This window comes from Pleurodeles waltl, chromosome 3_2 (assembly GCF_031143425.1).
Source record: "Pleurodeles waltl isolate 20211129_DDA chromosome 3_2, aPleWal1.hap1.20221129, whole genome shotgun sequence".
In the NCBI taxonomy this organism is placed as follows: Eukaryota; Metazoa; Chordata; class Amphibia; order Caudata; family Salamandridae; genus Pleurodeles; species Pleurodeles waltl.
The window spans coordinates 117,757,926-117,784,563 of NC_090441.1; the positions used below are offsets into that span (position 1 = coordinate 117,757,926).

The 26,638-nt window shown below is 46.6% G+C and overlaps 1 protein-coding gene across 5 annotated transcripts in view; it reads left to right on the forward strand.

The window, feature by feature from the left end:
* PSPH (phosphoserine phosphatase) overlaps positions 1-26,638 on the forward strand; it is a 172,038-nt gene that overhangs the window by 106,623 nt on the left and 38,777 nt on the right. For all 5 annotated transcript variants that reach the window (XM_069226939.1, XM_069226941.1, XM_069226938.1 and 2 more), the window contains 2 exons: positions 11,881-12,015; positions 18,306-18,451. In XM_069226939.1, coding sequence (XP_069083040.1) covers positions 11,881-12,015; positions 18,306-18,451 — 281 coding nt within the window. The remainder of the gene's footprint in view (positions 1-11,880; positions 12,016-18,305; positions 18,452-26,638) is intronic.

The window sequence follows — 26,638 nt, forward strand, 5'->3', positions numbered from 1 at the left end:
GAGACTCAAACCTGGTTCCTCAGTTCTAAAGTCAGCAGCAGCTCTAGGAATTACGCCACACCCTTTCCCCTGTGTTCACCAGATGGCAACCCATTTTATTTATAATAGCACTTTTTCTTTCATTCCTGTAGCTAGCACTTTATTTACAATGGCACATGTAGTCCTGTCAGATCTCCCTGGTGGAAATCAGGGCCGGGCTCGGAACCAAAAGCACCCTGGCAGATTTCTTCAGACCACCCCCCTTCCTGATGTAGAGAGCGAGCACAGCAAGCCTGACCACTACAGAGGGTTTTTTGCAGGAGCGGGGTGTTCTTCCCCCAAGAAATGTTTGAAAAAACCTGCTAATGTGTGTTTTGCAAAACCTTGCACTGTCACTGAATGGATAGATAGAGTTTGGAGGAAGGTCTGCATGCCTCAGTGAATGAATAGTTGAATGGCAAGGACTGGGTGGACTAATTGTTTCAAGAATGGATGACAATGAAATAATACTTTAGGTATGTGGAGCAAATGATCTCGATGCACTAAGAGCGGGTGCTATTGCTTTCATTTTAGCTTCAGCTTTAAAACATTACCCTCCCCCAACACTGCAACCACCAATTCTTATGAATATGCACAGGATGCATTTAACAAAGTGTACTGAACTAGCACCTCAAAGAATTAACAACAACGCAATAAGCTTTCACGTGAAATGCGAAATGCGAGAGAGAATGAGATAATCATGCAGCAGCTGAGTTGCACAAATATCTTGCATCAATTCTAGCTTTCACTTGCCCACACTATGTGATCCTAGGCAATTACCTTTTTCACAGTGCCTCCTTTTCCATCACCATCACATGGCAGCACCTTAAATAGATCAATTCGGGATGAGCCCTGCACAAAAGCAAAAGACTACAATGTTACTCTATAGCAATGCCATATGCCAGATAGAGGGTGCAAAAGACAGCTTTTTGCTCTTGGTTCACTAATAGCATCGTTGTCAGAGCAGAGATATTGGGACATGAATGTTTTTAAGGTCATGATAAGAATCTGTTGCTTGTTATGTTAGCAACACTTAGTAGAGCGCAGCGAATCATTCCCGGAGAAATACCTTGGCGCTCAGCTGGAGTATGAGACTAGCGAGACTAACTAAACAGCCACGTTTATAGATGTTTTAAAAACTTTCTCTGCGCTGTACACAGACAAATTTGTAGGGGTAGTTTATTCCAGTGAAGGGGGCCATATACGAGAAAGACCTTCCGCTGAATCTGGAAGTAAGGATCTGCAGAATTTGAAGTAGGGCATCATCTGTGGATCTCAGCAATCGAGTTGGGTGATAATATCTTAGTTTGTTTTGTAAGTAGGATGGAGCATTGCCATTCAAGGCTTTATGGGTAAGGTGACACGGCACACCTTAAAAATTAACCTTTTGCTAGTAGGTTACCAATACAGAGCATGTAATAGTGGAGCAGAGAGAGAACCAGATGGGGACTTGCACACAAGTTGGACTGCAGTTTTTTTTCACTGCCTGCAGTTTAGACAGCAAAGCCACTTTTGTTGCTGGCACCACCCACTGCTGTTGCATTCAGAGCTACATATTCAGGGCCACTGTAATTATGCAGCAGAGGAGGACTAAATTATGTGGCAAGGTTGACTAAATTATGCGGCAAGAACAGGCAAATTGTGCAGCATAATACCACATCGTTATAGTACTACCTACTATAGATGTCATTTTTACACCTGGGAACAGTGTCTGAAAAAGTTGACTTTACAGAGTCGGTCGCTATATCAATGGTCGTCGCTGCCATCATGGGCACCTGAAGTTCAAAACCAAGAACCCCATTCAGCATCCATCAAATTCGTAAGTCACACTGTTTGCCAGTGTCAATGTAGTTCATGCACTATACTGGTGAAGAGGTTGTTTGCACCCTCCACACCACTAAGATTGTTTGCACCCTGTAGTGTGCTTTGCCCTGAGGCTTACTCTTGGAAGCAACTGCAGTTATAAGAACATGATGCAGCTGCACTCCTGCAATGAAACCCTCCTCGAGGGAGCAGGATGCACTGATGCTCTTGTATCAAATATCACACTGTTTAAAAAGAATACCAGTCAGCCAAAGGAATTAATTCTTAAAACATGAAAGATACATTTATTGTTACAAGATAATTTCCCTAGCAAAAGTGGCTGTTAAAATCTCTCTATACTTGTCCCTGCATCGCTAACTATTCTTCAGTGCGGTGCAGAAGTACGACGTTCCACGCCAGAGAATCCTGGTGGTCTTGTGTACAGGATGGGCACACTTTTGGATGCAGACAGCAGCGCTTAATTTGTTAAAAACAAAAGTGCCAGGACCCTTGTTAGATCCGAAGGACGCTAGCTGTAGATCACACCACCCATAGCACCTGCCAGAGCTGCTAATGACAATACTAACATCATTTCTGACCATCACACTCCTACAAGTGTGACAATTCAGACTATTCCAGACAGCCCTATGCTATAAAATGCCTAAGGTGGCAGGTATTAGTCATTTTATATGTATACTTAATAAACAACCTTCATGCTTATATGTAAATTAGTTCAACAGCACCACCATGTGGCAGACTGTCATAACTGCTGGTGTTGACAATTAAGTGCCAGTGCTGGGCACCGGAAACCACTGGCTCAAATTAAGCACTAACTCACAGATAGAAAGGCATGCACAGACTGCAGGACAGGGGGAAATGTGTGCATGGCTTCCCCGACGGAGCTTAGTTACTGAATGAATGTATCAATGAAAGGGAGGTGGGGCAAAACTTCAGTGCGTTGTTTATTTAAAAGCTGAAACTGAGAAAGTTCCTCATGTGGCACAGTCATCTATTTCAGAGTACAGTAAAGGGAAGTGCTGACCGGAACAACTTTCTGGAAAATAAATGAAAGCAGTGACTGCAGCTTTCATGTGCTGTGCGTCGAAGTTAAAAAGTGTTACGGTGCCCAACAATAGGTGCTGGTGGGCCCCACCATCTCAAATTAACCAATGGTGCAGGTGACAGTAACCACTCAAATGCAGTTTGAAAGTTTTAAAGCATGTGTTAAAAACAGTTACTTTCCATTGCCTATTTTGAAAGCGCCAAAGCACTGTATTCAGGAAACGCGGGCACCCCGTCCCCAGCTAATAAACAGGCCCTCATGAGCAGTCATACCAGCCCCCACTCTGCCAGGTGAAAAGCATACCCTCCTACCCAATCTTACATCACTCACAACCACCAGCACTAAGAGTCCTGGAATGCCTCTTTGTTTGATGTTCTCTGGTTTGGTTGTGAAACCCACTGTGACAATATTTGCTAGATTGTCCCTACAAAGAGTCCGGTTGTGACATGAAAAGGCATGGGCAAACGGCTGTCTGAAAATGGGTGCTCCTAAATCTACTTAGAGCAAATGGGTTTTGCCAGTCCTCGGGGTTAGAAATATAACTTCTGAAACCATAAGGCAAAAATGCATATCAGTTCCAACATGTATTTGGAATCAAAATAAATCATTGTCATTGTATTTCGTTCTGTGCAAGGCCACTTAGATTATGTGACAGTGTAGGACTTAACTATTTGGGAAAGGATACTGAACTATACTACTACAAGGGAAGCTAAATTATTGCGCACCTCTGCCAAGTAAAAAACATCTGCAGAACAATTTAATGCATTTTGAATTATGATATATGCCAACATTTTAGAGCAAGAAATTGTTTTTTTTTTGGAAAAAAATCAGAGGAATGGATTTTCCCCGTGGACTTCTATTGAAACGGAGACAATTTCAAGCAAGATACGGCCAAAAATAAGCCATTTTTGGCTTCGAAAATTGGGAGTCTCCTGCCCAAATCAGGTCTATTGGCGTGTATGATATTATAGTCCGTAAATAAATAAATTCTTCCATTGGGAACACCGGTCAATTTCTCAGTCTATAAATATACAATTCCCACCTCCCACTATGCACCTCAGGAGGCTTCAAAACATAGGTCATACAACATGAACATTAAATTCGCACAAAGATTTGATATCACATTTATAGCGACCACATCGTATTGACATAATCATATGCATAATACATTAAAGCATCTTAACTGGACTTTTCTCTCATAGACACAATTTCTCGCTTTAGACAAATCACTATCCATATATGTAAAAAAAAACTCCTCCCCACAATACGGCGCAATATATGTAACAATTCAAATATTAAATATATCATCCAAAAACTCAACAAGTCATAAGCAGGAAATAGACATAAGACAGTAAACATACATTTATTCATACAACTCTGGTTCACAATGATCATTCCAAAGGACAAGTGGTGCTTCGAACCACTAGTCATCTACCATGTCCCCATGTCAGGTGAATCCTGCAGATTACAGGCTTCAAGGATCATTGGAGTGACTCACAAAGGCGTTTTGGGGATATAAGCCTGTTTATGGATCACATGGCGGTATTGACAAAGTGATACCTAGCGGGTGGAAATCCTATTACTTGCGCTGGAATTGATCCCACGCAAAGGATAATTAGACTTCTGAGTTTGTGAATGCTAACAAGCAAGTCTGTTTGTAAGCATTCACCATCTCTTGAATGACCCTTCCCTACCCTGCACATGGTTGAAACTTACAGAGTAGTAGGGAGAATTGAACAACCACAAACTTACTGGGAGTTTAAAGAAAGGGATTTCTGCACAGGGGAAAACGTTTTCCCCTCTTAGGAAAAAAAACAAAAAGTGAACTTGCAACTACACATCAGTGTTGTCTTTTCCCACAGAGTGTACTCGGGGAACAGAAAGTAAGCCTAAAAGTCCACAAAGAGGCAGGGTTGCACCACTTTCTACATAGTGTTAGGGCTTGTATCATTGCACGTGTCATGACACTCTACGCAGTGGAAAGAATCTTAAGTAAAACGAAGCAAGGCCAGGATGGTGCACGGCCCCATGCATGTCTGAAACACAATTGTCAAGGCAGTGTATCCTGGAAATTATAGAAATAATTTGCTGTTTTGTGATTAAGATTACCTACAAAAAAGCCACCATAATTAGTCCATTGTCCATCATTACGTTGAGGCAAATCTAATCCCAGGATTTTTTCGATTTCCTTCTCAGCTTAACTGTGACTAGATTTTTGCAAAGTTGAGCTGGCCTGTTTGTGGCAGAGGGCTGCCTTATTTGGCTACACATGATCGTCATGGTGGTTCTATGAGCCATCTTGCCTTCTGAATGCTCACTGCAAAGCCCTTCAATTTTAAAAGTGATAGTCATGCTGTTGCTTCTTGTACAGAAATGTGCTCTTCTTTGCGATCTGCTACATTTTTGTTTTTAGAGTACTGAGTTTATCAGTATATTTTGGCCCTGCGCACGGGGATGTGGCTAAACACCCGCACGTCATACGCCTTAAACAGGATAACAAATGGTTTATTCCAATTTGCATAGGTAACGCCCCATTGGAGCGGTGCAGAATTTATAACTGGTCCCCATTACAAGGCTGCCCCTATCACCCCAGGAGGTGCCATCAGAACCAGTCTGAGTTGGTATTTTCCTCATGGGGGAAGAGAGATTTTCATTTTAATAGGTATGCCCTGGGAGGCCAGCTCCTGGGAGGGCTGAAAGAGCCTCTTATCTTGGAAGACCTTCAGAATATGGTGTCTGGGATTGTTTTCCAAAAAAGTTAGACAAGGTGCTGCAAAAAAGGGATAACCTAAGTGTGGAACTTTCTTTGGGTAGGTTGAGGTCTTATCAGCAATCAGTAGCCAGCCACTGCTATTAAATGACATCTGAGTCTTCAGAACACAACTGGTCTTGGTGAAAAACAGAACACGAAGAGCATGTTGTGTGTGTGCCTATGTGGAAAGATATAAGGCCTTGACTACTATGTTTGTATCCAAGTTTGGAAGTGCTTCCCAAGAGTCAAACCAGCTTGCCTTCTGTGGGCCTTTGCATCTAGACGACACACATCGAGCTCTGGGACCTTCTCGTCTCCTCCTCCCCGGACATCGCATTCCTGACAGAGAACTGGATGAACCCTTCCTCAGCTCCCGACATCGCCATAGCCATCCCAGACGGCTACAAGACCACCCGCAGAGACCGCATAAACAGACCAGGAGGAGGGATCGCCATCGTCCACAGGAACACCATCAAAATCTCAACCAACAACAAAGACACCCTCAGCACTGCCGAACACATGCACTTCCAAATCCACATCGACCCCAAGACCACCCTCAGGGGTACCCTCATCTACAGACGCCCCGGACCTCGACCTCAGTTCAGTGACTCCATCGCTGACGTCATATGCACTCAAGCCCTTGCATCTACAGACTACATCCTCCTCAGGGGCCTGAACTTCCACCTCGAAAACACCAGTGACAGCAACTCGATCGCCCTGCTCGACAACTTCGCCAACCTTGGACTCAATCAACTCGTTACATCACCCACACATTCCACCGGACACACGCTCAACCCCATCTTCTCCGCCAGCAGACACATCACCTTCAGCCACACCACCAAACTCCACTGGACTGACCACCGTCGTGTCCACTTCACCTTCAATAAACCCACCACCCACTACCATGGATCGACGACTGCGCCAACACTCTCGCCCGATCAAGAAACCCTCTCACAACCGCGCCATCAGAAAGGCCACCTGGTTCACCACCGACCTCCGGACCTCTAAACAGGCCTGCCGCAAACTCGAGAGGAAGTGGCACCAGGAACAGACACCAGCCACCCACACGGCCCTCAAGTACGCCATCAGCAAGCACCACCAGCTCATCCGGGCCACCAAGAGATCCTCCTTCAAGAAACATATCAACAACAACGCGCACAACAGCAAAGAGCTGTTCAACATCGTGAAGGAACTCTCCAACCCCAGCTCCAGCACCAACGACATGCCACCTTCACAAGACCTCTGCGACTCCCTCGCCACCTTCTTTCACCGCAAGATCACAGACATCCACGACAGCTTCAACAAAAAGACCCCACCAGGAGCCACCAACACCTCCAACTCATTGCCCCAACCACACCAACCTCCTGCTCTCCTGGACACATGTCAGTGCGCTGACACCATCAAAGTAATGAGCACCATTCATTCCGGCTCTCCATCTGACCCCTGCCCATACTATATCTACAATAGAGCGAGCTCCATCATCGCCCCCCAACTCCGTATGATCATCAGTAGCTTATTCGAGACCGCCAACTTCCCAGAAAGCTGGAAGCACGCCAAGATCAACGCCTTACTCAAGAAACCCCAGGCAGACCCTAAGGACCTCAAAAACTACCAGCCCATCTCCCTTATTCTGTTCCCGGCAAAGGTTCTCGAGAGGATCGTCAACAGGCAACTGTCCCACCACCAAGAGGAAAGCAACACTCTGGACCCGTCCTAATCCGGCTTTCACAGCAATCACAGCACCAAGACCGCCCTTATCGCTGCCACCGACGACATCCGGACCCTGCTGGACAAAGGCGAAACCGCAGCCCTCATCTTCCTGGACCTCTCGACCGCCTTTGACACTGTCTGCCACCACACCCTGCGCACACGCCTCCACGACGCAGGGATCCACAACAAGGCCCTGGACTGGATCACCTCCATCCTCTCCGACAGAACACAGTGAGTCCGCCTCCCTCCATTCCTATCTGAAGCCACCAAGACCATCTGCCGTGTACCACAGGGCTCCTCCCTCAGCCCGACACTCTTCAATGTCTACATGGCACCGCTTGCCAAAATCGTCCGATCTCACAACCTCTACATCATCTCCTACACCGATGACACCCAGCTGATCCTATTCCTCATCAAGGACCCCGCCACAGCCAAAACCAACCTCCACGAGGGCATGAAGGCTGTCGCCAACTGGATGAAGAACAGTCGACTAAAACTAAACTCAGATAAGACAGAGGTCCTCATCCTCGGCCCCACCCCCTCCTCTTGGGACGCATCCTGGTGGCCGCCTACGCTGGGAGCCGCACCAACGCCCACCAACCAAACCTGGGTTTCATCCTTGACTCATCGCTCTCCATGACCCAACTAGTCAACGCCGTCTCATCTTCCTGCTTCAACACCCTCCGCATGCTCCGCAAAATCTACAGGTGGATCCCCACCAAAACCAGAAGGACGGTTACCCAGGCCCTTGTCAGCAGCAGACTGGACTACGGCAACGCTCTCTACGCGGGAACCACGGCAGCTCTCTAGAAAAGACTGCAACGGATACAGAACGCCTCCGCACGCCTCATCCTCAACATCCCCCGCCACAGCCACATCACAGCCCACCTGAGAGACCTACACTGGCTTCCCATCAACAAAAGGTCACTTTCAAACTCCTAACCCACGCCCACAAAGCACTCCACAACGCCCGACCAGCATACCTTAACGATTGTCTCACCTTCTACTTCCCAAAGCGGCAGCTCCGCTCCGCCGACCGCGCCCTCGCCACTGTCCTACGCATCCACAGGACAACAACCGGTGGCAGATCCTTCTCCAACCTCGCGGACAAGACCTGGAACACCCTCCCCATCCACCTACGGCAGACCAAGGATCTACTGACCTTCAGGAGACTCCTCAAGACCTGGCTGTTCGAGCAGTAGCAGCTCCCACTCCCCCCTCCTCAAGTGCCTTGAGACCCTCACAGGTGAGTAGCGCATTCTACAAATGCATTGATTGATTGATTGACAAGTGTAATTGACAGGAGAAACCAGATGACCAGTGGGACCTAAGACCTTAGCGAAGCCTTGGCTGAAGTGAGTTGTTGAGCCTGCTTTCCACTTCTTTCTGTTACCAGCTGTTCATAGCAGGTTGGGAGAATTAGGAGTGACTAGGAGGAAGATAGTCCCTAACCTAAAAAGTTGACAGTGTACATTGGTTGGGACCTGGCTGAAGAGAATGGTTGAGACAGTGTCCCTGGTATCCCAAAAGTTGTCCCTTGCACTTTGTAATGTTCAAGAGTAACCACAAGGAAGCCACCCACTTAAAATACTGCCTTTCTTCCTCCTGCTCCCCTGGAGCAGGAGGAAAGAAATATGTTCCCCTTGAATTCCATTATTTGGAACCCCAGAAGAACTCAAAGAAGTTGGGGTGTTTGAATCTAGCTGCCTGCGAGATACATGACCATGTTTGTATGCTCGCTGCCTATGAGGGGCAGCATAGCTTGCTGATAAGTTTTTCATTTTTTTTTACATTAGTGGTCTTTAGTGACTAGTGTAGACCTTTACACCCCACCACCCAGTATGAACGTTTTTCTCATTCTATTCAAAATCCATACACACTGATCCCCTTCTCAAGTTTTTGTTGCTTTTGGTCATTTTACTCATTAGTGTTTAAATGTTTCCTAACAAGGCACTGGATTACTAACTTGGTGGGAATTCATGCTTTGTACTCCCCAGTTAATAATCCATTATCATGCTTTAGAGGCCAATTTTGCCTCTAGACCTGCAGACTGATAATCTTATGATCTCTAACCTTACCTATCTGAGGCACGTTTAAACAAACTGCAACCATGAATCAAAGTGGCTTCTTTGAGTTTGTATAATCTGGGGTGTGTGAGATAATCTTGATGTGTGTAATGGCTGCCTCTTGATTTCTGTGGACTGTTCAATCTCCTTTGTTTGAGTTGCCACGAATGAGTATTAAGTGACCGTAGGCTCAGGCAGCTCCTTGTTGTAGTTAAATTGTTTTCATGGGCATATTGTCTAGCTATTCTCCATGGACTGTGCCCTCTTGTGCCTGCTTGTGATTTTTTATCATTTGTAATGATCAAACCAAAACCCTCCTAAAGGCATGTCAGAGATACAGAATTAACCTCGATAGACCACCTCATGAATCTCTGGAGATGCTTGAAGCGCATGATGAAGCTGGTAGTATGTTTTTACATATTGGCCCCTTGACCATATTCTATCCATCTTGAGGCTCAGTACTGTGAGGTTTGAAATCTGCTTTTTCGTGGCCCTGGCACCATAAAGGTTGGCTAGAGTACAAGTGTTTCACACCAGGCTGATGGTCTCGGATGAAACACCCAAAATCCCAAGATTCTTTACCCCTCTATCCTGAAGGCGGGGACTTCTCTGCACGTCCAGTGTTTTTGCATGATAGTCAGACTGACCGTATTTGGTGTGCATTGTGTACGTCACACTTGTGAGTGGTGGAGCCTGAGTACAAGTATAACCTGTGATGAAGGCGGTGACACTAATCACGATGATACAGACTCTTACATCGTCACAACTGAATGACGTCACAACTGAATGACTGGACCACAGTGCTTAAATTGAGATGGTGGTTTCCGGTGCTCAGCACTTAAGTGTCAGCACCGGCTCTAGTGTCAGTCCACCACATGGTGGTGCTGTCCGTCAAATTTTTAGATGAGCACAACGAGAGTCTTTAATACGTGAATATGCATAAAACAATACCTGCCGCTCACACCATGATTATAGCTTTTAGGGTGTGGAATCATCTGAATTGTGAAACTTGTAGGTGTGTGATGGTCAGCAGTTGTGTTGATGCCAGTGCTTAATTTGTAAATAAAAACGTGCCGATGCCCAAAGCCCACCTCTGAAACACGCAGCTTCTGCAATTAAATGTGTGAGCACGGAATACAGAGGCAGGGTAATCTTAAAGCCATCTCGGCCTCTTTAATCCATTTACAGCCACTCCCTGCCCCTTCAGCTCACTCTTGCAGCTTTCTGCTTTCTCCGTTGATGCTTTTTCATTTTTCTCTTCCTCCGTCTTTCCCATATGTGTATTTTGCTTGCAGTAAATGCTTTGCTTGAGGCAGAAAAATAAGTTTCACCCCTCAAAAATAAGTGCCAGTGCCCCAACACCGGAAACCACCGTCTCAAATTAAAGCGCATTGTTGGCAAGGGCAATAGGTGGTGCAGTCTGCTGAGACCTCTCTTGCAGGGCCTTGGCACTTACTTTTTTCCAGAGTAAGCACTGCTGCACCCTCACATTGCTGGGCCCAGTGTGTTAACACCTGTAGAGAGTGCATGTTGTGATACACTTTTGAGGGGATAATCAGGTCGAAAAACTCTGACAGATTCCATGGGGTGTACTTTGCATACCTATCAGCAAAAGAAGGACTGGAACATATTTGCTGTGTCCTTGAAATGCTAGACGAGAAGGTTTCAAAAACATTCTTAGAGGCTGAGACAGTGCACGTGTATCCATGAGACACCCGACTGTCTTGGTGTGCAGAGCAAAGTTGAGGTCTGCAGGGGTTGATGAATCGTTCATTGGAGCTGTGCCAAGGTCGTTCGGCGCTCTTATCCCAGCAGGTTGGACGACCTTGGACATGCAGCCCTTCAGAGATACACAAGAGACGTGGTGCCACGTCACCATGCCATGACTTTCACTGATCTTTGAGAACCAGGCCTGTTGTGTTCCTTATATGTGTTCCACACATTTTAGAGATTCGTTTTAGGATGTTTAACAGTGCACTTAGGTTTGCGGGTTTGTAATATTTTTTTAATATTTCTGGAAGTATTTATCCATATTTCATTTGTGTTACTTATGTCGGTATTCATTCATATTTATTTTGTTTTCTGGGGACAAAATGAAGCTGTACTAGTATATTCCACGTTTATTTAACATAATGCAAGGACACACTTATCTGTAATTAGCACTGTATTACAACCACGTGCAAATCTAAAGCATTTAAGAAACTCGAATTGACTGCCCGTGGTGGCGTTCTGCAGGGATATTGGTGTGGTTTGAGTACATCAAGGGAGTCACTTTAAAAAAAAACCTTTCTGTGTTTTCTGTTTTTAAAAATAAATCCTGATAGGGAACCCCCCCGTGTTTTCTCTCTAGGTTTGTATAAAAAGCACAAAAAATTATATCCTGCCGGTCTTAGTTACAAAGCGTTTACGAAGTAACGGGGCATGCGTGATTTAATTTATTTTTTTCATTTGCAATGTGTTTGCTCCAGGACTCGACGAGCCATGGGTGGGTCGGTGACATTCAAGGCCGCCTTAACGGAGCGACTCGCACTCATCCGGCCGTCCCGGGACCAGGTCCAGTCCCTGATACTAGACCACCCTCCCCGCCTCACCGAGGGAATAAAGTAAGCGAGCCAAGTCTGAGGACTTTCTGTCATGTTTTACCGGTTGCTATCGCTTGTATATAAACTTTTTTGTGCGTCCCTAGCGCCGTTAGCCTCTTAAAACGATGTAACCCTCTCTGGTTGGCACCATGAACCCACAGCACATCACTGAGGAAAACAAAAGCAATGACTGGCAAAGCCAGTACGGTCTGGGCTTGTTGTGATAAGGCATGAAAACACATGCAGAAATGATGTTTCCATTAGATAGCAAATTAAAGCCAGAACTATTGGCTTTTGCAGTGATTGGCAGTGATGGCGTTTATTGGTGTTGGTGGCTTTGGTGGTACTGTTGGTGGCATTGTTATTTGTGGTGGTATTCTTGGTGGTGGTGTGTAATGGTGCTGGTGGCAGTGTTATTGGTGGTGTGTATTGGTACTGTTGGCATTGGTGGTACTATGAGCACTGGTGGTGGCATTGTTATTGGTGGTGCTGTTCTTGGTGTTGGTGGTGTGTATTGGTACTGGTGGCATTGGTGGTACTATCAGCACTGGTAGTGGCATTGTTATTGGTGGTGCTGTTCTTGGTGTTGGTGGTGTGTATTGGTGCTGGTGGAATTGGTGGTACTATCAGCACTGGTGGTGGCATTGTTATTGGTGGTGCTGTTCTTGGTGTTGGTGGTGTAGAATTGGTAGTATTGGTGTAGTGACCCTGATATTGTGGTGTTGATATTGGTGGCAGTGGTGGTGATTATGGGGGTATTAGTGGTAGACTAGAGTTCTGTGGCACTTGCATAGCTATCATCAGTGCCTTGGATGCAGTAGCACAGGTTCCTGAGAGGAGTAATACTGAAGCGGTGCGTTGGCATTTGGGACAGCTTTGAACGAGGAGAGATGAAGGTTTGGTGCAATGCATCAAAGTGGAGCAGCACATGAAAACAGTCTGAAGGATGAGAGTAGAGCACATCAAAAAGGTAGCAAATTTTTCTGTGAAGTGAGAACCTTGTGAAAAGTAGCATACCACTTTTGAAAAGTGGACGGCAAGTTTCCACCTCTATGAGTTGTGACACATGAAGGAGGTGTAGTATCCCTGGCTCAGGGATTGGTTTGTCTACTCAACAGGTGTTATGGTGGACTAGCCCACCTAGCCTGCCGGTGTCCCAGCCGGCTTCGGTAACGCAGACTCTGCCTGGTCCTGAGTTCTGAATGCTTCCCTGTGTCATCCGTGAGTCGAGGAAGCAGACTGTAGCAGCCTGCAAGAAACATGGCCATGTTTCTAGGTTCGCTGCCTATGAGAGGCAGCATACTTGCTGATAAATGTTTATTTTTTCTACAATAGTGGTCTCCAGTGACTAGTGTAGACTTTTACACCTGCTCCCCGGTCTTCCTTATGGATTGATTTTTCTCATTCTATTCATGATTCATACAATTCATATGGAACAAAAAGCATGCTGAGGCGGTTGAACCCACTACACTCACAGTGACCTACAGGGGAATGAAACTATTTGTGAGAGGGGCCGTGGGTGTTTTTCACTGACTAACACCTACAGCTCTAAAAACTCTAGTGCAAGCATTTTCAGAGAGTCAGACAAAATTATGTCTTGCTGTTTTGTTAGTTTCCACAACAAGGCAATTTTATGAGGCCATTTCTAGCAGTCAGTTGACCTCTTGTGGACATTTGTGGTGATTACACAAGGCTGCTGCCTATTATAATCTTAGGGAAGGCCAGAGAATTAAGTATAATTCTGCCCCAGCATAACTAGACTGTCAGAGCACTAGCACTTCACCAAATCTCTTTATTCTAATAAACATTTATCTGCAGGGATGTAGCAAGCATGGCAAAAATGGGGAAGCATGCTATAAAATTCATCCTGGGGATATATTGCATTGGTTGCGATAGTGTTCATTTTTACACCAATATATGTGGATCACATAGATTGTGTTGATGCTGGTGCAAATTTGCCCTGACATTTTGACTGAGCGACTGGTGCAAAAAATAAGGTTTGCAATGCTCATTCGGTTTAAGTGTTTTTATACTTGTCAAGTGGTATTACAGCAGATGCGAAATTCCACAGTCAGGGAGTAGCGTGGTTCCCAACCTTTTGACTTCTGTGGACCCCCCACTTTATCATTAATGGAACACAGGGAACCCCACTGAATCATTATTGGAATCTGGGGACCCCCCCCCCCCACTGAGTCATTACTGAAAGCTGGGGTCCTAATCTGTTAATATTATTTAATTTTCTAAGCCGTTCCGGACCCCCTGAGGAGGCTTCTCAGACCCCCAGGGGTCCCCGGACCTCAGGTTGGGAACCACTGGAGTAGCCTTTGTAACCAAATATTTGGTGCAAAAATACAATGCTGCAATCTGTGCAGTTTGTGGCCCATGTTCTTTGGGGTGGAGAATTAGAAAGTTTACTAAATGGATGTCTACAGAAGAAGTTATAGGGCAAATATATTGCCAGATTGTGCATTAATATTCCATTGTATTGAAATTGCATTAATAAAACATATTACCCCTGGTGACGCTCTTAAGTGCTTTATGCCGGACAGGAAGCAACTCCATAACCCATGGTTAGTGTCTTTTTTTAGTGGTTATTACTGGTTATTGGGATTATTATTCTCCTCTTAAGGAAACTATCCCATGCATTTTCTCAATTTCCTATGTGGTAGATTCAATTAATAGTAGTTGTGATCTTTAGTGGAGGTTCGGTGTATGTAAATTCATACAAATAGTTGGCAGCATTAATAGATGAGCTTGTAGGAGTTTAGGTATTGTTGAGGTGAGGGGATATGACTTTAATAAAATATCCCTCAGACGCCAGACTATATCATAGCAGTACTCACACGTACCACCTGTTGGCGCCATGTGGCTCCATGATGACTTCAATCCGCTCTGGAAGTGAAGGAGCAGAGCCACATATAAGCACTTCCCTCTTCGCCAGAGTCAGTTTTTTGCTTGACACTTTCCACGCCCTTGTACACAGAGCACAAACCAGTGGTCAGTACCAGTGTGCAGATCTCCAATTTGGGATCTTTTTACATAGTCAAAACAGACCGCTACACAGAAAGGGGAGGTGTGAGGGCAGTGAGGAATCTATGGTTAAACAGAGTATATCCCAGAAAGAGCGTTACTGAAGATATGTAACTGGTTCCTCTGATGGATACTTCTAATTGCATGCTCCTCACTTTTAGAATAGACACCAAAGCAGTACCTTCCAAGGTGGAGGGTCTGTGCAGCAGGCTCTGACCACAATGTATAGCAGGACCGAACAGTCTGTGCCCTGAAAAGCTACTGCTGGACCACCAGTTTAGCAAGAACAGCCGATCTTCTCAAGGACTGGAAGTGTAACGTAAAGTTATGGCTGGACGCAAATAAAAGAAAGTATTGAGTTTAGGCAGCGCTAAACGGCAGCAGCAACTTCACCATCATAGCAACGTGAGACAGTATATAGGGTAATCAGTAGCGTCTGCTGCCAATACAAAGTGGTGGGGCAGCGAGAAGTATTGAGGGGTAAATAATAATTAAAAAAAGACTAACCTGCTGCTACCGCTGCCGGCCGCCTTAGTGCTCCAGAAGTCCATGGGCCAGCACACCCCACCCGATCCAGATGCTGCTCTTATGTTATTACCCAGCATGAGAGCAATGACATGATTGGTCTGAGTGGCCTGGTTAAGTGGTCAGCAAGGGACTGAAAGCCTGTGCCTAATCTCCACGCGGCTGTGTAACACAGCTAGGTTGGAGAAATATAGGTGCGCATGACGGTTTGGCCATCCTAAGACGGCCGACCAAACTGACATGGACACTTACAGTGCCCTTCACTCCTCCTCCCAGTCCCTGCTGCTGTCCATCGAGGATTGCCTGGCCCGCCCCACCATAGACTCGGATCGGCTCACCCAGTGAAAAATAAAATGATAATAACATTATTTTATTATCATTATTGTTAATCTGCCGGCGCAGTGGGGCGACGCTCCTCCTCTATTACAGAGTAGCCGGCGCTGGGGGTAAATAAAGAAAACATCTAAAAGGAGATTCTGCAGATGCTGGAGTGGATATCCTCTGATTTTATCATAGTATTACCCCTGTTGTGGCATGGCATAAGATGGGGTGTAGATAGCTGTGGATGTGCGTTACTTGCATTCCTGTAGCTGGAATGTAGAGAACCTGACAATAAAGTGAGGAGGGAGTCTGTTAGTTGTTCCTGAGCACAACTATTTGGTAGGTGGTAGGGGTGAGACTGTAGTTTCTGTGGTTCAAGGCAAGGACATTTCTAGGCCAGGCCTGCCAATTGTCTTCCCTATTTCCTGCTTCAGAAGGAGAGATCTGACATTCATTTGGGGGTACTCCTGCTTGGAGCCAGTCCCGGTGCTACCTGTAGTGAGAAGCATCACTCTAAACAGGGCAGGGAGCCTGAGAAGGGCACATGAAAGAAACCAAAAAAGCAGCATTGGGGAGAAAATGCACTGTTCTGGTGCCATGTGCAGCACTGTATTACTTTCAGGAGACAACGAGCCTCCAACACCATGCCTGGTCTTCCCCTTCCGGGTAGGGCTCAAGCATGGGTGCCCTGCAGACTTTGTCAGTGTTGCGCATATTAACAGAGCATACCGTAGCATTGCATACTGCTAGCATGCACTGAACAAAGGTGGCTCAGCAGTTACAGCTGATGCATTGTACTGAGATGTTTGCAGTGAAATAGTGATCCATGTGCAGCAACACCCATCATCCCCAAGTATAGAGAAAATGCCAACAAGAGAACTGAACGCGGAGAGTGGGGTGGGGGGGTTACGAAAATAATTACAGTAATGTTAAACCATTAAGCATTGCGTAGAAAGACACTAACCCCTCATCTTCTGCCCCAGGAGGTGTCTGTATCCAGAGCTTTAAGTATACACAGCAACATCTGGGAACTCTGCGGGGGAGCTGGAGGGCTGTGGCAGGAAGGAAGCTCACGTTGCGTGCTTAGGCTTGGAGTGACATTAAAGGCTGCATGTTAAGGGGGCGCGGGGTCAATGTCATGAGTGTCTTCTGCAAAGAGTGGATCCCGCTCACAGCCAAGTACCACGCCTCAAATATTTGCAGGAATAAAAGACTTTCAGCTAGTGTTGACTCTTTAGCCTCCAGCGCCTTGAATGGGGTCGTCTAGGCCCATACCCATAATGGGGAAAGCAAAGCTGCAAGGCCCAGAATGCAAAGTACTCTTGACTAGACTGCAAGGCCTGGCTGCAGCTGTCCATGGTGTCACTTGGCCTCACTAAATCTACCCTGCCATGGGGAAAACATTGATCTTTGTAAATGGAAATAATACATTTTTTTATTCAGCACCAAAACAAAAACGAATTATCATTCATTTTTTGAGCAAATGTCTAGAACAAGTTTTGCAAAATTCTTCATACGGGGAGTTGTGTACCTGCCAAGTGGCAACATAGTATGTCTGAATCCTCGAGCTGGTCCACCCCATGTTGCCACTTGGTAGCCCTGCCTCTCCATCCTAAGTGAAACAGGAAGTCCAGCTAAGAGCATGTGGTCTTATGGAATTTCCTCTTTCACTTGAAACAATGGATTACGAATGGGTTCAAAACGGAAAAACAAAATCCAGCATGAAAAGTGGTCAGCTAAAAAGAACACTGTGATTGGCTAATGGTGACACATCTGACTCTTGTGAGTGGTATTTCTCTATAAGTACTTTCTAGATAAGAAATTGTATATTTAATGAATGGTGGTTCTATATGTGCTTAACTCTTATTTTCATGCCCAAGCAGTTTAACCTAGAACAGTTTTAAATGGCAATCACGCTTCTCTATTTTAAATAGGCATTCATTCTCTCTCTCTCTCTCTCTCTCTCTCTCTCTCTCTCTCTCTCTCTCTCTCTCTCTCTCTCTCTCTCTCTCTCTCTCTCTCTCTCTCTCTCTCTCTCTCTCTCTCTCTCTCTCTCTCTCTCTCTCTCTCTCTCTCTCTCTCTCTCTCTCTCTCTCTCTCTCTCTCTCTCTCTCTCTCTCTCTCTCTCTCTCTCTCTCTCTCTCTCTCTTTTGTTTGACAGTGGTCAGAGAGCAGTTATTTGGTAAGTGAGGATGGGGCCAGGCCCAAAAGGAAACACTCTAGATCTGCTGCTACTGTCCCCAAGGGTTTTCACAGGAACCTAAAGAGCCTAAGGAGCTTGCTAGGTCATAGGGTGATTTTGTTTTAGTTTACTAATGGCTTCCAGGGATGCTTAGAGATTCGAAATCAAAGCTGCCATGTTGTTTGATGAAACGTGTGTGCTTGTTCCGTTCCTAACCTGAATTCCTTGGCCGCCTCTGGTTGTTTCTTGACAGGGAATTGGTGCACAAGCTCCACCAGCGAAACGTGCAGGTGTTCTTGATCTCCGGGGGGTTCCAGAGTATAGTGGAGCATGTGGCCATCAAGCTGAACATCCCGCTGACCAACGTGTTTGCCAACCGGCTGAAATTCTACTTCAACGGTAAAAACATTAACAACCTTGTTCAGAGTCTCGCGCCAAATCTGGCGCTAATGCCCACAGGTGGCAGTAACCGCCTGGCATTATCTCAAGATTTAAGCGAACAGAACATTACAGAAAAAACAATTGGTGTTTATAAATGATTTACTGCAGGTGTTCATCCCACAACTTAGAATAAAGTGATGCACAACTTAGAATAAAGTGATGAAGAACATAAACTATATATTTGGCAGAATTCCAGTGTGTTGGTAAACGGAAAATGCAAAATGACTATGGATAATTTGGACACTGTAATGTAGATTTTCCTAGTAATTTATGACGGAAAGCCTTAATTTGATTAAAGACACGGAGGCGAGTATTATGCTTATCGATCTTGCTTTATTTTAAATAGCAGCAGTCAAGAAAACTACATTTCCCAGGAGGCTAAAGGAACAGGCAGCCAATGGGAAAAGAAAACGTACCGGCATGACCACCAATAATAACACCGAACATACTATAAACACTATACTTGACTGCAACCAGCCCTCTTTCTTGATGCGAGGAGGCTAGTCTGTGTGAGAAAATAACAGAATAATAGAAACGACTATGGCAACCGCCAAAATTAGAGAACAAAGTTCTTGGCAAAAGTTCATCCATGACTTGAGGAGCGGGAAAGCCCAGGCAGATGAGTGCAGCTTGTGATGAACATTAGGCAGATGGGTGATCAAACTTGACGATGTTGGAGGCATCATCCGGTGATCAGGAAGAGTTCTGAGGTTGGTTGGTTGTTGCTGTGGGAGGGAAGAAGAATCAACAAAGATTAGAGAATCTGAGGTGGGATAATACTCACCTCCGTGTCTTTAATAAAATTAAGACTTTCCGTCATAAATTACTAGGAAAATCTACATTTTATGGCAAGACCGGAGGCTCCTATTATGCTTTTTTAAAGCATGTTAATTATTATTGAGGTTGCTGTATGAATTCGTTTACAATAAAAAGTTCTGAAAACATAATCATTAGACCAGTCAGCCGATCTCAGAATGTCCTCGAGTCTGTAACCTACCCAAAACGCTTTGGAAGCTATGGCACCTCTGGAAGAGTGAGCACCAAACGCTGACGTGTCTATACCTGCTAAGGTCATGATCCAGCGTACCCATCAGGCTAGAGCAGCAGATGATACAGGTTTATGGGGTTTGCGGAAAGAAATGAGGAGTTGGGATGAGGACGTTCTGAGGTTGGCTGTGTGGTCTTCGTAGACTTTGAGACATTGTCCTACACATAATTTGGGTTGATTAGGAAAATAAGGGTAAAACACTGAACGTATATTTGTTTTGGTACGTCTGTTAATAGTAAACAAAACACCTGTAGGGGAAAATTGGCGAGATGAAATATCTAGTGCTTTGACATCTGATAAACGTTTAATAGAGACTAAACATAGTAACATTGTTAGTTTGGCTGAAAGCATTTTTAGAGAAAGGTCTGCATTGTCCTGCCAGGAAATAAATAAGTTTAAGACAACATTGACATCCCATAGTTTGGAATATTTGGGTAACGGTGGGAAAGAAAACTTTACTCCCTTAAGAAGGCGGCAGATCAAGGGGTGTTCCCCGATCAGTTTTCTGTTGATGTGGGCATGCTGTAGGGAAATAGCTGACCTATAAAGGTTGATTGTCCTGTAAGACTTACCTGCACCGGCCTGTGCAGCAAGGAAATTTATAATGTAATTTAAATCGGTTGAAAAGGGATCGATATCCCTTCCCATACACCAGCTTGACCAAAGAGACCATGCAGAATTGTATGCCTTTCTTGTGCCGGGAGCCCAGGCGTTATTAATGAAGTCTGAAGCTTCTGTCGAAATCGGGATGGGAGGTTGGGGATGCCTGAAACCTTCCAGGCCGATAGAGTGAGAGTACTGTTGAGGATGAGAGGATGAGGAGAGCCGATAGGATTCCGATGAAGGGAAGGAAAAATTGGAAGGAGAACTGGAGAGTTGATAGTTAATTTGAGGAGAGGGGGGAACCACACTTGACATTGCCAAAATGGAACTATCAGAATTAAAGAAGCTTTTTGGCGCCTGACTTGGGCGAGAACTCTGGTAATCATCAGGAATAGAGGAAAGGCGTAATTGAGTGTGGATGACCAGTCTTGAAGGCAAGCGTCGGAAGCCAGGGCTGAAGGATCCGGGCACCAACTGAAAAACAGATGGAGTTCGGTATTTAGACGAGACGCAAATAGGTCTATTTTGAAGGGACCCCATTTGTGAAAGAGAGTTTGGAAAACTGAGGGGTGAAGTTTCCAATCGCTGGAATCTCTGAGGTAACGAGAGTGCCAGTCTGCGACATCGTTGAGGGAACCGGGAAGATACTCTGCCAACAGGGAATTTCGTTGTGAAGGCAATATTCCCAAAGGCTTTTTGCCAGATCTGCTAGGGGTTTTGATCTGGTGCCCCCTAAATGGTTTATGTAGCGGACAGCTGACACATTGTCCATGCGGAGGAGGATGGTACACTGGACTCTGTTTTTTGCGAGGCTTTTGATTGCAAAGGAGCCCGCAAGCATCTCTAAATAATTGATATGCAATTTGGACTCCTCTGAAGACCAGAAACCTCCAGTCGAGATTGCGCCACATCGGGTGCCCCAGCCCATCAGACTTGCATCTGATTCTAACACAAGATCTGGGGCTGACAGAAAGATAGTCTTGCCGTTCCAGGCATCTAAATGGTTTATCCACCATTGAAGTTCTAGATGGGACTCTTGGTCAAGATTGATGGTCTCTGAGTAGGAAAGTCCTCTTCTGAGGTGTCGGATTTTTAATCTTTGAAGGGCCTGATAGTGAAGTGGGCCGGGGAAGATGGCTTGGATTGAGGAGGCGAGGAGACCCACAACTCTGGCTAGGGATCTGAGAGAGATTTGAGAGCTCCGAAGCAGTTTCAGAATCTCTGATTTCGTGGATCTTACCTTCTGTTGCGGAAGTTGCAGGATAGCTGTTGAGGAATCGATTATGAAACCCAAAAATTCTATCCTTTTTGACGGAGTAGAGACAGATTTTTCTTTGTTGATAAGAAAACCCAATTGGGATAAGAGAGAACAGGTAATTTGAAGGTGGTGTTGAAGGGAGCGACAGTCCTGGTGCATTAGCAGGATATCGTCTAGGTAAATGAGCAATCTGACTCCCAGGGACATGAGGTGAGCCGTAACCGGTTTCATTATTTTTGTGAAGCACCAGGGTGCTGAAGAAAGGCCGAACGGAAGGGAGGGAAAAATTGTATGTTTGTCCTTGCCATTGGAATTGGAGGAATGTTCTGTGAGACACGTGTATGGGTACGGATAAGTATGCGTCTTGAAGGTCCAAACGAACCATGTAATTGTGAGGGAGAAGAATATCTCTTAAGTCAATAATGGTTTCCATTTTGAAATGTCTGTATACGACAAAGCGATTGAAATTTCTTAAGTTGATGACTGGTCTTGGTTTTTTGTTCTTCTTTTGGACTAAAAAGAGGGTACTGAGAAAACCGGAAGGACCCGGTCGGGAAATCTGTATGGCTTGTTTGAGAAGAAGTGACTGGATTTCTGTTTAAATTAGGGACGCCATCTCTGAGGAGAAGAAGAGGGGGGGGGGAAGGGATCGTTGATGTGGGACTGAATAAAGTTCTATGGTGTAACCTTGAACTGTGTTGAGTACCCATGGATCCGAAGTAATACTTTTCAATTTTTCTATGAAATGGCGAAGACGGCCCCCTACAGGAGGAAGGCCATAATTGTGGCTTACCTTGTTGGTAACTGAACCTGGAGCCGCGTTGTCCACGACCACGGGAGCCTCTGCCACGCTGAGGATAGAACTGAGGTTTGTAGGGTTGTGAGTCGTAGTTGGAATTGTAGGAATTGTAGGAGCCTCTAGATCCTTGTGATCGGAAGGAACGGCCGGTAAAGCGGCTCCTGCCTGTACCGGCCTTTCCAAAAACCCGTTGGTGGAACACTTTTTTAATTGATTGTTGTGCCTTGTCTATAGAGGCGAAAGTGGAGACAAATTTTCCTAAGTCTTTTATGAATGAATCCCCGAAGAGGAGACCGTCTGCTTTTATGCCGGGGTCGATGAAAGCTAGATTGGCCAATTTTGGGTCTAATTTAAGTAGGAGACCTTTCCGTCTCTCATGTATGATGGCCGAATTGGCGTTGCCGAGGAGGCTCTTTGGATCCACAAAGACAGTTCCGAAGGATCAATGTCTATATTCTCTGTTTTGGCTGATTCCGCCATATCGAAGATTCTGGCCAACGGACCTACCAGATCTAAAAGTTTGTCCTGGCAGTTGACAGGCCTTTTAAAAAAAACTTTTTGTCAGAGATTTTTTTGTCTGGGCCAAGGATATTATCAAGGAAGACGGGATTCAAGCTGTGTGTTGCTTGCCATCGTACTATGTCGGTGATGGATCCTCATCTTGTATGCCTTTGGTGTCTCGAGCGCGACCACGACTCAAAGTCATGCTCGGACTGCCAGGATATGGCCCTGAAAGCTTTAAGGGAGCGGTCCCTGAAGTTCCTTGCAGCCTGGCAGTCGACATCAGCAGGCGCGACTCCTCGGAGGTCACGGTCCCGGTCGAGGAGAAGGTCATGGGGCCACACTAGGAGCACCAAGTCCTCTTCATCCCACTCAAGGTCCTTCGGGCACTCGGGGAAGAGGCACAAGGAAAAGAAGAAATCCAAACGGACTTCAAATTTAACTTGCCCGTCGGCCGATAAGGCAAGGGGGAAACATCAATATTCCACGCACGGTTCCGTGGAATTATTGCCAGGGCTGACTCTGAGCCACCACCCCTTTCCGGGAGCCAGAGCAACCCTGCTCAATTGAAAGAATTTTATGAGGCCATGTGCCACATATTTGAGCGGACCACCCCCTTAGGGTGCTCCTTGGGGCCCCGTGGAGTCAGAGGAGGCCCCATCGGGTTTCGCACTGGACGCTTCAGCCTCCGCTTCGATGGGGCCTCATGGATCCGAGTCCGGATCTGGAATGGCACTGGTCACACACAGTCGACCTTCTCTGCCACCGCTCCCGAAGTCCACGCTCTCGGTGCCACCAGCGCCCACTGGTGGCGCCAGACCCATTCTAATCTCCAATGATCCAAAGCAAGAATGGTAACACACATTACCAATTCTGGCGCGGATGACACCCACAGGTGCCAGATCATCGCCTGAGCATTTCTTAGACCAGCTAGGCACTGGAGAAGAATGGGAGGCATCTCTGGACCCTTTAGAAACCCAGATAGAGCCTTTGGACTGGTTTGAGGCAGTAGGAAAAGCCAGTGGACTGGGCACCCCTCCAGATTCTGGCTTGCTCTCTCCCCCTTCTGTGGATATAGAGGAGGGGCTGTCCTATGCAATTGTGGTGTGCAGGGCAGCGGAGGTCCTGGACCTTTAACTGCCCTCGGTGCAAGTCAGGACCAACCTCCTGACCGAGGTGCTTCAGTAGTGTCTTCCTCTTCCAAACCAATGGTGCCCTTTAAGAAAGCCCTCACTGATGTCCTGCTGGGGACCTTGTCCAAACCCAGCACAGGGGCTCCTGTAAACAGGACAATAGGCCACCACCATTGCCCTGCTCCAGGCAACCCTAGTTTAGTCTCCCAGCACCCTACCCCGAGAGCTTGGTAGTCCAAGCCTCCACTTCCCAGGGCACCTTCCCATCCGCACCTATGGATAGGGAATCCAGCTTGGGTAGAAGATGTTTTCTTCCAACAGCCTGGCATTGCAGTCAGTAAAGACCTCATGCTTATTGGTCTGTTATTCCCACACTTTGTGGGATATGGTGGCACAAGTGCTGCCCCAGGCCCCGGAGGACACACGGCCCATTCTCTCCCAGGCAGTGAAGGACGGGAGAGATGCACCAAAGTTCACCATACGGTGTGGCTTAGATATGACTGATTTGCTGGGCAGAGCGATTTTGTTGACGATGGCCATTCGGCGCCTTACCCGCTACGAACATCTGGCTCTTCGGGGGATGTCCAGGCAAACCTTATGGACATGACCTTCGATGGGTCTCACCTAGTTGGTGAGGAGGAAGACTCAGCACTGGAGCCCCTTAAGGACTCCCCTCCAATTGTATGCCTTTCAACCCTTACATGGCTACGGAAGGGGCATGGCACCACACCATCCACATGCCAGCTACCATCATGCACCAGGCCCACAGCTTGTGCGAGGACGCAGTCATGGTGCCTTCAGAGGGTCTGGCCAGAAATCATCCGCCACCCAGCCCCCTGCCTGTACAGCGTCCAAGCCCTCCTAGTGTGATTCTGCAAGACCATACTTGTCCAGTTGGAGGGAGGATACATCATGATCTCCCTCACTAGTGGTCCATGACATCAAACAAATGGGTCTTACAGATCATACAGAAGGGCTGCTCCCTCCCCTTCCAGTCTTTACCTCCTCCAATGCCTCCCTCAAAAGAACAGCTGATGGAGGATCATTTGGTTTTGCTCCGGGAAGAAATTACGGCTCTCTTGGCCAAGGGAGCCATAGAAAGGGTCCCAATATCAGAAATAGGGAGTGGTTGTTATTACCGCTACTTTCTGATGCCCAAAAACAACAAGGGTCTTCGCCCTATTCTGGATTTGCGGAGCGTCAATCTCTTCCTCAAAAAGGAGAAATTCAAAATTCTCACTCTAGCTCAGGACTTGTCTGCCCTAGACCAAGGAGACTAGATGGTAGTGTAGGACTTGCAGGATGTTTATTTCCACATTCCCATCCTGCCTGCCTACAGACGTTACTTGCTTTTCAAGGTAGGCCACAAGCACTTTCAGTTTACCGTGCTCCCCTTTGGCCTTACCAGTGCCCCTCGGGTGTTCAGCATGGTGATGGTGGTGGTTGCAGCTCATCTACGCAGGTTGGGGGTTTCAGCCTTTCCCTACCTCGACGACTGGCTGTTAAAGGCTCCTTCACCCAAGGCTGCCGTCCCCCACCTCCAGACTACGACGAACCTCCTGCATTCGCTGGGGTTCACTATGAACGCGCCAAAGTCACACCTGACTCTCTCTCAGATGCTCCCTCTCGTTGGGTCTCTTCTGGACACAGTGCAGTTTCGGGTTTATCCTCCCAAGCAGCAAGTCCAGGATATACAGGTTATGATTCTTATGTTTCGGCCTCTATCCTGGATTTTGATGAGACAGACGCTGAGGCTGTTGGGTCTCATGGACTCCAACATCCTGTTAGTAAATCATGCCAGATGGCATATGTGGGCTCTGCAGTGGGACCTGAAGTTCCAATGGGCGCATCATCAGGGGGATCTCTCCGACACGGTCCAGATCTCAGATGGAACTGCAAAAGACCTGCGGTGGTGGTTAACGAACCACAATTGGGTCAGTGGCAGACTACTCTCCCTTCCCCAACCAGATCTCACAGTAGTGACAGATGTTTCACTTCTGGGATGGGGTGACCATGTGGGAGAGGTGGAGATCAGGGGACTCTGGTCTCTGGCAGATTCCGGACCCCATATCAACCTACTGGAGCTCCAGGCAATCCGGCTAGCGTTAAAGGCATTTCTTCCTTTTGTCAAGTGGGAGATAGAGCAGGTGTTTACAGACAACACCACAGCAATGTGGTACTGTAACAAGCAGGGCTGTGTGGGGTTGTGGACCCTTTGTCAAGAGGCCTTGAACCTAAGGACATGGCTGGAACAGCAGCGCAAAACCCTGGTGGCTCAACACCTGGCAGGTTCTCTGAAAGCCAGGGTGGACAAACTGAGCTGTCGATGCCTAGCGGATCACAAGTGGTGTCTCCCTCCAGAGGTGGCACAGGGACTCTTTCAGCAATGGGGAGAGCCTTGGTTAGATCTGTTTGCCTCCAAAGAGAATGCACAATGTCAACAGTATTGCACGTTTGACTTTCCAAGGCAGCACTCGTTCAGCAACGCTTTTCGTTGCAAGTGGTGCTCAGGCCTTCTGTACGCCTTTCCGCCCATACCACTTCTACCCAGAGTTCTCAAGAAGATCAAGAACGACCGGACCCAAGTAATCCTCGTGGCCCCAGACTGGGCACGTAGAGTCTGGTATCCCAAGCTTCTGAAAATGAGCATCGATCCTCCGATCAGGCTGCCCTTTTGGGAGGATCTTAGGTCTCAGCAGCAGGGGAGTTTCTCCACCCAAACCTGTCAACTCTGCGTCTCAATGCATAGAGATTGAGCGGCGGCCATTGACAGCCTTCAGCCTTCCTCCCAGAGTCTGTAAAG